Source organism: Podarcis liolepis (genome assembly GCF_965112155.1).
Source record: "Podarcis liolepis genome assembly, chromosome: 2".
In the NCBI taxonomy this organism is placed as follows: domain Eukaryota; kingdom Metazoa; phylum Chordata; class Lepidosauria; order Squamata; family Lacertidae; genus Podarcis; species Podarcis liolepis.
The window spans coordinates 108223181-108234536 of NC_139555.1; the positions used below are offsets into that span (position 1 = coordinate 108223181).

An 11356-nucleotide genomic window follows, 5' to 3' on the forward strand; every position below is an offset into this window, starting at 1 on the left:
TTCCATCCTGCCCAGCCACGAGAGATTCACCCTGTTCCAGACATCCAGATCTTTTTTCACTTTGTTCCATGTTGCTGTATAGTTGTCTTCAATTAAATTTATATTTTTGGGTGTAAGCCAAATTCCTAAATATTTTATTTTTTTGGTTACTTTAATTCCATATTGGGATTCTAATCTTTCTTGCGCATCATTTCTCAGGTTCTTCGTCAACATTTTTGTTTTAATTTTGTTCAGCTTGAAGCCCGAAAGTTTACCGTACTCCTCCAGTATCTCCAATGCTTTACCCATGCTTTCTTGTGGCTCTTCTAGGGATAACATCAGATCGTCCGCATACGCTTTTAACTTATACTCTTTCAATCCTAATTTAATCCCTTTTATCTCTGACTTTAACCTTATTTTGTTCGCCAGGACTTCTAAAACTAAAATGAACAGAAGTGGAGAAAGAGGGCAACCCTGCCTTGTTCCTTTTTCTATTTTAAATCTCTTCGTGATGCTGTTATTTATTACCAGTTTGGCATGTTGGTTAGAATATATTGCCTGTATTCCTTTCAGAAATTCACCCTCGATCCCTGCCTTTTCTATAGATTTTAATAGAAACCGCCAAGAGACGTTATCGAACGCCTTTTCTGCATCTATAAAAATCAAAGACGCCGGTATATTGTTGTTGATCTCCAGATATTCAATTATGTTTATAACGTGCCTCACATTATCTTTCAGGTATCTGTTTGGGAGGAAGCCCGCTTGATCTTTGTGAATTAAATTTGTTAGACATTTTTTCAATCTGTTCGCCATAATATCAGCATATATTTTATAATAAAAAATTCCTTCCAGTAGCACCTTAAAGACCAACAAAGTTAGTTCTTGGTATGAGCTTTCGTGTGCATGCACACTTATAGTCATTCTTTAATAACGATATTGGCCTGTAGTTCTTCATGTTCTGTTTGTCTGTATCTGGTTTAGGAATAAGTGTTATGTAAGCTTCCCTCCACGACTCGGGTATTTTCCCTCCTTTCAGAATGTTGTTCATGGTTTCACACAATACCTGTTTCAGTTGATCTCCCAGGACTTTGTAATATTTGGCTGATAAGCCATCTGGGCCTGGCGCCTTTCCTGATTTCATTTTTTTTTATCGCAGTTTCAATTTCTTCTATGCTTATCGGTCTGTTTAGTTGGGTTCTTTCTTTTTCTGTGACAGTCTTCCCTGTACAGCCCTCTAGATATTTTTCTATTTGTGCTGGGTCCTCTTCTCCTTTTTTATATAACTCCTCATAGAATTTAAGATTTTTTTTTGTATTTTTTTTGGATCTACTATTAATTCTTTTTCCACCATTATTTTATTTATGACATTCTGTTTTTGTCTTTCCCTCAATTGCCAGGCTAGGAATTTCCCCGTTTTATTTGCGGATTCAAAATATCTCTGCCTCATTGATTTGATTTTCCACTCTATTTCTTGGCTCGTTAACATTGAATATTGTCTTTGTAATATTTTTATTGTTTGTATACTTTGTTCGTCTTTTGGGTGTTCTTTTAATTTTTTCTCGTGCTCCCTTAGCTGTTTGAGTATTTCGTCTGTTTTTTGCTGCTTTAATTTTTTCTTGTAGTTATTCTGCTGGATGAAGAATCCTCTTAAAACCGCCTTACTGGCGTCCCAAACTATTTCTATGTTTGTTCCCATGTTGAGATTCATCTCTAAATACTCTTTTAGCGTGGCCTTGGCTTTTTCGATAACCTCCTCGTTATCTAGTAAATATTCATTTAATCTCCATCTAAAGCCTCCTTGTGATTCTCCTTTAAGTTCCAAGGTTATTGAATTATGGTCAGAGAAAGTTCTCGGTTGGATTTCGCACTTGACGGTTCTTAGAGTAATTTCTCTTGAAGCCCAAATTTGGTCTATTCTTCCCCAGCTTTTATGCGCTTCTGAGAAGAAGGTGAACTGTTTTTCTGTTGGGTGTTTGTGTCTCCATACATCCGTTAAGTCCAAATTCTCTTCCAGATCCAGAAATGATTTCGGTAACTTTCCTTGTTTTCGTTTTCTCTTCTCTGTTTGTCTGTCCATTTCTAATGTCGGCACTGCGTTGAAATCTCCCAGTAGTATCGTCTTATTATTTCCTAGTTCTAGTAGTACTTGTTCCAACTTTTCATAGAACTCTGACCTATTTGAGTTTGGGGCATAGATGTTTATCACATTAATCTTCTCTCCCTGAAAGCTTATTTGAACCCCCAGTATCCTTCCTTCTTCATCCTTGTAGGTCAATTTGGGTTCCCATTTTTCATCAACATATGTTACCACTCCCCTTTTTTTCTCTCTCCCGGAATTTATAAATTCTGTACCCAATTTCTTATTTACTAATACGTGTTTGTGTTTTTTGGCTACATGAGTCTCTTGTATACAAATTGCATCCAATTTTTTCTTCTTCAGCACATTTGTAATTTTATTCCTTTTTGCTTTTTCATTCACTCCGTTTACATTCCATGTTAAAATTTTAAGATTCATTATCGCTTTTATCTATCAAAAAGTCAGTAATTTGTCAGACTAGGTTTGGAGTTTTGGCTGATTTAAATTCGGGTGTTTTGATTCTCTACTTCCTCCTGTTCCTCACCTAACTCTTCCTCCTTCGTCTCTTCCTCCTCCCCCTCCTCCCCCCCTCCCCCGGTCCTCCCTCCTCTTCCAGTCTCCCTCCCAATCCCATTCCCCCTTCTCCCTCCCTCTCTCTACCCCTTCCCCCAGATCTCTCTACCAGCCCTCCAAGGTCTTTCTCGTATCTACGAAGGAATTTACTGACTGCTCTAGTGAGCCTCCTGAGAGTGGCAGGTGCCAAGCAGCAGCTTAGAGTTGCCATATTTCAAAAAGTAAAAATCTAGACACTAAAGTTGTAGAGCTTTTATTCTTCTTCTCCTTTTTAGCCAGGGTTGTTGATTTTTGGGACATAATTGCAAAAAAGAGAGAAAAGAATAAAGAGGTTTTTGAGTTATTTTTAAGGGAAATTTCCCAATATGATAATGCTGACATGGGTTGCCATATGTCCGGATTTCCACAAACATTTTTAGTGATTTCTGCTTGGACACTGCTTCCGACGTATGGCAACCCTACAACAGCCGGATGGGCAACATCAACAGACGTGAACACCAGAGAGTTTGCACCAACGAGTGTGTGTGTGTGTGTGTGTGTGTGTGTGTGTGTGTGTGTGTGTCATTGAGCTATGTTAGAAGGAGCACTGCCTACAGCTCCCATTTTAAGCTGCCAGGTTTATGCAGACAATTAAACATTTTTAAAAAACTAGTTGGTGAACTGCATGGTGAGGGGAAAGGCTGCACTTATGACTATTGCAAATTACTATGTTTTTTGAAATCAAATGTTTTAATAAGTAAATAAATAAAGTTAAAATAAGCCCCCCCCCGCCCTGTGCAATAGAGCATCATTCCCCTGAAAAACCTTCTGAAGTTGGGACCGTGCAGGGATTACAAGGACAGGAGACATAGTGGGATCTGTGGAAATCATCTCTGCCAATACCCTGACCCAAGCACGGTGGGTGATGATGCTTGTATAGATCTGGCACTTGTTACCATCCAAGCCTTTCTCCAGGCAACGTTTGCATTATTTCCAAAGTTAGCCTTTCAATCATTATCCCCAAATAGGTGCCAGAGCTAAAAAGAGAAAGAAAACAGCTTACGGGTTCGCCAGTTCTTAGGAAGATAGGTGGTGAACATACAGCACATTTGAATTGGTGGCCTACCATGTTTTTCCATTGGCAGGTGGGACTTACCTCCACAGCTGAGGCAGAGCAAAAGACAGACTCCAAGCAGCCAGACCTGAGCCAAGCGTGGCTTCATGTTAGCAAGGAAAAAGCTGTGTCTGATTAGAAAGACGGTTTTGAAGAGTGATTGCTTGGAGACAGCGGACTAGGCTTCCTGGTAATAAGGAGGAGGAAGAGCTCAAATACTTCTCCCCGTCTGAGGCTCAATACTGTCATTATATAAGGCCGAGAGGGGCCTTCTTGGCTGCTCAACCCATTCTAATGGGCTTCAAGGTACAAGAGGGCTCTGGGGTGACTCTGAAGAGCAGCAGAGATGTGGGTGGTGGTTCCTTGAGCAATTAAGTGCATTATGTCCTGATTGTTTAACAGATCCTAATGGGATGTGGGTTCATCTGGATCCTCTATAGAATGTTCCATACCTCAGTGGTCCTCTAATGCTATCTTTTGTGGAGGCATGCCCGTTCCTTTTAATGGGTTCTCTGCCCAGCTCCACATTTCCTGGTTGACGGAGCCACGCAAACCAAAAGAGGAGCATGGTGCACCAGGGCAGGCAAGTTCAGAAGCTGATTGGGCTCTGAGGCCCAGAGCATACATCGTTTAATTTTAACAATGCTAAGTGATTGTGATACCCCAGTAAAAAGGTAAAAGGTAAAGGACCCGTGGACGGATAAGTCCAGTCAAAGACAACTATGGGGTTGAGGCACTCATCTCACTTTCAGGCCGAGGGAGCCAGCGTTTGACCACAGACAGCTTTCCAGGTCATGTGGCCAGCATGACTAAACCGCTTCTGGAGCAACAGAACAACATGACAAAAGCCAGAGCACACGGAAACACCCTGTACAGTGGTACCTCATGTTACAGATGCTTCAGGTTACAGACACTTCAGGTTACAGACTCCGCTAACCCAGAAATAGTACCTTGGGTTAAGAAATTTGCTTCAGGATGAGAACAGAAATCGTGCAGCGGCAGCAGTGGGAGGCCCCATTAGCTAAAGTGTTACCTCAGGTTAAGAACAGTTTCAGGTTAAGAACGGTCTTCCAGAAAGAAATAAGTTCTTAATCTCAGGTACCAATGTACCTTCCCCCCACAGTGGTACCTATTTATCTGTTTGCATTGGTGCGCTTTCAAACTGCTAGGTTGGCAGGCGCTGGGACTGACCCAACTCAAGATTCTGAATGTCCTAGAGGTAAAGGTAAAGGTGCCCCTGCCCGTACGGGCCAGTCTTGACAGACTCTAGGGTTGTGCGCTCATCTCACTCTAGAGGCCGGGAGCCAGCACTCTCAGCAGACACTTCCGGATCATGTGGCCAGTGTGACGAAGCTGCTCTGGTGAACCGGCACCAGAGCAGGAACGGAAACGCAGTTTACTTTCCCGCTATAAAGCGGTACCTATCTATCTACTTGCACTTAAGGGTGCTTTCGAACTGCTAGGTGGGCAGGAGCTGGGACCGAATGATGGGAGCTCAACCCGCCGCGGGGATTCGAACCGCCAACCATGCGATCGGCAAGTCCTAGGCGCTGAGGTTTTACCCACAGCGCCACCTGCGTCCCTACAATGTCCTAGAGCTCAGCTTCCAAATGATGCTGTCTTTCAATGAGTTCTCTACCCAGCTCCACATTTCTTGGTTGACTGAGCCACACAAACCAAAACAGGAGCATGGTGCACCAGGGTAGGCAAGTTCAGTAGCTGCTTTGGCTCTGAGGCCCAGAACATACAGCTTTTAATTTTAACAATCCTAAGTGATTGTGATACCCCAGTAAAAAGGTAAAGGACCCCTGGACGGTAAAGTCCAGTCGAAGGCAACTATGGGGTTGAGGCGCTCATCTCGCTTTCAGGCAGAGAGATCCGGCATTTGTCCACAGACAGCTTTCCGGGTCATGTGGCCAGCAGGACTAAACTGCTTCTGGCACAACGGAACAACATGACTGAAGCCAGAGTGCACGGAAATGCAATGTCCCTTTCCGCCACAGCGGTACTTATTTATCTACTTGCACTGGTGCATTTTTGGATTGCTAGGTTGGCCAGAGCTGGGACTGATCCAACCCAAAATTCTGAAATCCTGTACAGAATGTCCTAGAGCTTATCTTCCAAATGATGCTGTCTTACATGGGAAGGAAGTGTATTCCTTTCAGTTAACAAGACTTTAATTATATAAAGCTCAGAGGCACCTTCTTTGCTCGTCAGGGCACCTGTCCCTGCTAGGCTCGAAAAGCACAAGGAGCTTTTTAGGTGCATAATATACTTCTTGTTTGGACAAATCCAAATGGGCTGAAGCTGAGGAACCAGCCGGATGCAGTACAGAGTGTCCCAGACTTCAGCAACCCTCTTACATGTAGGGATTACTTGTTCACCACCAGGAAGCTTCAGCCAGGCCCATATGTGCTACTCACATGGTTGTTTCATAGTCCTAGGCCTCCCTGGGCCCCTGATGCTATCTATGGGGAAGGATTGCAGTATGTGTTCCCCACCAGGAAGCTGCAGCCAGGCATACGTGATTGTTGCATCACACTAAATGTCAGCTGACTAGGGACCATTAGACCTGGACCAAAGATCAGTTTTTACTTTAAAAGGTTTGGATACTGAAATATACTCAGAGTCGCAACTGTGATTTCATGCTCTTTATTCAGCTCATAGTGGTGAGGAGGAATAAATGAAAGTCCCCTCACAGTATCTGCTTTATATACATTATTTACACAATGGGCTGCACATGATTGGTTAATTCTGGAATTCTACTGTAAGCCAATCAGGTTGTGGATTCACTTATATCTGGAGCATGATTGGGTGGTTCCTGCCAGCCAATCGTACTGCTGCATTGTTCTTGGACTAATCAGACTGCTGCATTCTGAATCCTATTGTTCTAGGACCAATCAGACTGCTGCAATTTGGATCCTATTGTTCTAGGACCAATCAGACTGCTGCAGTTTGGATCCTATTCAACTCAGTACATAACACCCCTCCCCTCTAAGTTCCAGTCCTGCCCGGGAGGTCGCATTCATAGTCCTCGAGGTACGCCGGCGGCCTACGTGTGTGTTGCGGCCTGTGGTGTTCCCTGGTCTGGGGTTCAGGTTCTGGCTCGTGTTCCAAGGATGCTGGCTGTGATGGGCCTGTTTGGTCTGGCGCAACCGGCTCGCTCAGTCGTGGTTCTGGTTCCGGTGCCCTTTCGGCCTCGCGGGTCCTCTCTGTATTTGCTGATTCTGCCTCTCCTGCTGGCCCCTCCTGGTCTATGGGCCTCACTGCCCCTCTGTTCCCTTGGGACTCCTCTGACCTTTCCTCCTCCTGGTTTTCTCCCGGGAATCGTCGCCGTATCTGGTCGCAGTGGCGGCGCCAGCATTGCCCCCCATCCGTTAGCACCTCGTACGACACGGGGCCAGTGACCCTGGTGACTGTGGCGGGTACCCATGCTGGGCCTGCCCCAAAATTCTTTGCGTACACTGGGTCCTGGGCCTCGAAGGTCCGGGGGTTCCTGCCTTCCCCCACCACTACCTCATCCTGAGCTCTATCGGGGTGAAGGCGGTCCAATCTGATTGCAAGGCGCCGACCCATTAGTAGTTCAGCGGGGCTCCGGCCAGTCGTTGAGCTGGGGGTGCTGTGCTGTGCTAGGAGGAATGTGGCAAGGCGGTACTCCCAATCCCCTTGCGTCATGCGGCGAAGGGTGTCCTTGGTGGTCCACACCATGCGTTCTGCTTGGCCATTGGTGGCAGGGTGGAATGGCGCCGAACGGATGTGGCGGATGGCGTTCTGCGCTGTGAAGGTTTGGAATTCTCCTGACGTAAATGCAGTCCCGTTGTCTGAGACGAGAGTGTCAGGGAGCCCGTGGGTTGCAAACAGCCTGCGTAGTACCCGGATGGCTGCGGACGTGGAAGTGGATGGTACCAGTGCGACTTCCAGCCATTTGGTGTAGGAGTCCACCACTATGAAGAATGTTTTCCCCTGAAAGGGGCCAGCGAAGTCCACATGCAGGCGTGACCATGGTGCTCGGGCGGACTCCCAGGACTGGACTGGGGCCCTTGGGGGATCTGGGCGGGATTCTTGGCAGGCCTGGCAGTGTTTGACCCAGGCCTCTATCTCTCCGTCGATCCCTGGCCACCACACATAACTCCTGGCAAGGGCCTTCATTCTTACTACCCCTGGGTGTGTCTCGTGTAGGGCTGTGAGGACCCTTTTGCGGAGGGGCTGGGGAACAACGACCCTGCTTCCCCATAACAGGCACCCCTTGTGGGCTGACAGTTCATGTTTGCGGGTTGTGTAGCCAGCGAATTCTGGCCCAGGGCTGCTGCTGGGCCATCCCCTCCACACCCAGTCCAGGACCCGAGAGATGACCCTATCTTTCTTGGAATGGTGTGCAACTTCTTGTGCCTGAATGGGGCGGTCGGGAAGCAGCTCCAGGCTCATAACCTCTTGTGCAGGTGCTGGGTCAGGGCCTGTTTCCGGTAGTGGTAGCCTGCTGAGGGCGTCCGCATGGCCCATCGCCTTCCCAGGTCGGTGAATCAGTGCATACTGGTAGCTGGCAAGGAAAATTGACCACCTGAGGACGCGAGGAGACAGCACTTGGGGGGTCTGCTTTTTGGGGGCAAACAAGCCAAGCAACGGCTTGTGGTCAGTCACCACGGTGAAGGGCCGCCCGTACAAGAAATCATGGAATTTTTTCACTCCCTTCACGATTGCCAGACCCTCCTTGTCTATTTGCGAGTAGTTCCGCTCGGTTGCGTTGAGTGTCTGGGAAAAGTATGCCACCGGTACCTCTCTTCCATCCGGGAGTTGGTGTCCCAGGACAGCGCCAATGCCATAGGGTGAGGCGTCGCATGCTAGCACCACCGGCAGCCTCTCGTCGAAGTGTGCCAAGACCGAGTTTGAGACAAGCAAGTCCTTGACTGCCTGGAATGCAGCCTCCTGGCGCTGGCCCCACATCCAAGGGGCCCGCTTGTCCAGGAGTCTGTGTAGGGGCTCTGCTACCGCTGCCTTGTGTGGAAGGAAGGAATGGTAAAAGTTCAATAGTCCCAAGAAGGCCTGAAGTTCAGTCTTGCTCTTGGGCGCTGGGGCATCACAGATGGCCTGTACCTTGTCCCCAGTCGGGTGGACCCCTTCTGCGTCCACCATAAATCCCAGAAAGTCCACCTGAGGCACTCCTAGTAGACATTTTTCCCGCTTCACCTTGAGACCCGCCGTCTGGAAACGGTGCAGAACGGTGCGGAGGCGGTCCTCAAACTCCTCTGGTGTGGGCCCGGCAATCAACACATCATCGAAGAAGGGGGTGACACCAGGAATCCCTTTAAGGAGCGAGTCCATTAGATTCTGGAATATGCCTGGTGCCACGCTGACACCGAATTGCAGCCGCTTTACCCTGAACGCTCCTCTGTGCGTCACAATCGTCTGTGCCTCTGCTGTGGCCTCATCTACTGGCAGCTGTTGATATGCTTGGGCCAAGTCCAGGTTGCCAAAAATTTTCGACCCAGCCAGGGTGGCAAGGACATGGCTGACCACTGGCACTGGGTATGCATGGGCCGTGAGGGCCTTGTTTATGGTACATTTGTAGTCTGCGCAGATGCGGACCGAACCATTAGGCTTGACGGGTGTGACGATTGGGGTTTCCCAGGGGGCATTAGGCACCGGCTCCAGCACTCCTTGCTCCATGAGCCGGTCCAATTCCTCGTCTATACGCGGTTTCAGGGCGAACGGGACCCGGCGGGCCTTGAGCCTGACCGGTCGTACTGCGGGGTCAAGCTGTAGAGCAATGGGGGGGCCCGTATACTGTCCCAATTTCCCATCGAAAACCCCTGGAAATTCCTTGCAGATGGCGTCCACGTCCACTTGTAAGGTAGTGTGGTTCACCCCAGTGATGGCTAGCCCCAGTGGTCCAAACCATGCCAATCCCAGTAAGCTAATGTAGGGGCCCTTGACCACGAGCAAGTCCAGTTGCCGCGTCCGCCCTCGGTATTGCACCCTGAAGGTCCCCACCCCCATTGTGGGGACCTTACGTTTCTGGAAGTCCCGGAGGGTGAAGGGGGCCGGCCTGAGTTTGGGACCCCCAGTAGGACACAGTTTCCTTAAGGTCCTTGCCGAGATTATGGATAGAGTTGAACCCGTGTCAAGCTCCATGCGGCATGGGGCCCCCTCTATCTGTACCTCTACATAAATTTTCTCTACGTTGGGGTGGGGCAACTGGTATACCTGGAAGTCCGTGAGCTCCGTAGAGTTGCCTTGGTGCGTTGGGCCCCGGGATCTGGGGCTCTTGGATTGGTCATCTGATGCCTGGCGTCGGGTTGGCCGAGCTCGACACACCCGGGCGATGTGTCCCAATTTTCTGCACTGCCTGCACTCTGCGTTGCGGAAACGGCAGGTCCTCCTCTCGTGACTTTCCCCGCAGCTTGCGCAGTTCCCTCCTTCTCGTCGAGGCAGCTATGGTATGTGGGCTGCTTGAGTGCGCTGCTGTACTCGGTGCACCTCCTCCCTGTCAGATCCTGAGTCGTCGGTGATGTCTTCATGGTGGACCCTCGGTTGGGGTGGCAGGCTCGGCCGTGCCTCTTGCGTCGACCTCTTGGCAGCTTCCGTTGCCAGGGCCTCCTCCAGAGCGACCTGGAACGTTAGGTCCTTCTTAGCGTAGAGGCGTCGTTGCAGCTTCTCATCCTTCAGGCCACCGACGAGGCGGTCACGAAGCATGTTCTCCAGCTCTGAGAAGTTGCAGATCCGGGCGGCTTGGCGGAGAGAGGTCACAAACCCAGTTATGGTTTCCCCAGGGGCTTGCCGCTTTGCGTAGAAGGCATTTCGACGAGCCACCACTGAGGGCTGTGGCGAAAAGTGCCCCTTCAGCTGTTCCATTATTGTTTTGTATGGAACAGTAGCGACGTCTTCAGGTGCAAGGAGAGCCCGGGCGATTTCAAATGTCTCCTCTCCACAGATGCTGAAGAATATCGCCCTCTTCTTGGCGTCTTCTTCATCGGTGACCCCTTTGGCTTCTAGAAGGAAGGTGAAACGGGAGGCGTACGCTTCCCAGTCTCCAGATGCTGGGTTGAATGGCGAGAAGCTGCTGTCGGTTGCCATTCTGAGTTCCTTGTGTCCCGGAGCTGAAGCCTGGATACACGGCGCGAGGCAGCGGTGCGGCAGGTGGCGGTGCTGCGGTGCTGTGTGTGGCAGTCAGCTCAGCGGGATCCCACCTAGTCGCCAGTGAAATATACTCAGAGTCGCAACTGTGATTTCATGCTCTTTATTCAGCTCATAGTGGTGAGGAGGAATGAATGAAAGTCCCCTCACAGTATCTGCTTTATATACATTATTTACACAATGGGCTGCACATGATTGGTTAATTCTGGAATTCTACTGTAAGCCAATCAGGTTGTGGATTCACTTATATCTGGAGCATGATTGGGTGGTTCCTGCCAGCCAATCGTACTGCTGCATTGTTCTTGGACTAATCAGACTGCTGCATTCTGAATCCTATTGTTCTAGGACCAATCAGACTGCTGCAATTTGGATCCTATTGTTCTAGGACCAATCAGACTGCTGCAGTTTGGATCCTATTCAACTCAGTACATAACAGATACAGAAAGGTATATTTCACTCGAGGACCTAAAGGGCATATTTCACCAGTGCTACCGGGTGAATGG

General features: G+C 48.8%; 1 protein-coding gene across 1 annotated transcript in view; it reads right to left on the bottom strand.

Annotated features, from left to right (window-relative positions):
- Positions 1-3929, bottom strand: part of LOC310702019 (uncharacterized protein) — a 39751-nt gene extending 35822 nt beyond the window's left edge. Inside the window, exon 1 of the mRNA XM_083493628.1 lies at positions 3765-3929. Within this exon, the coding sequence (XP_083349754.1) occupies positions 3765-3831 (67 nt within the window). The 5' untranslated portion in view covers positions 3832-3929. The remainder of the gene's footprint in view (positions 1-3764) is intronic.
- Positions 3930-11356: the final 7427 nt, after the last annotated feature.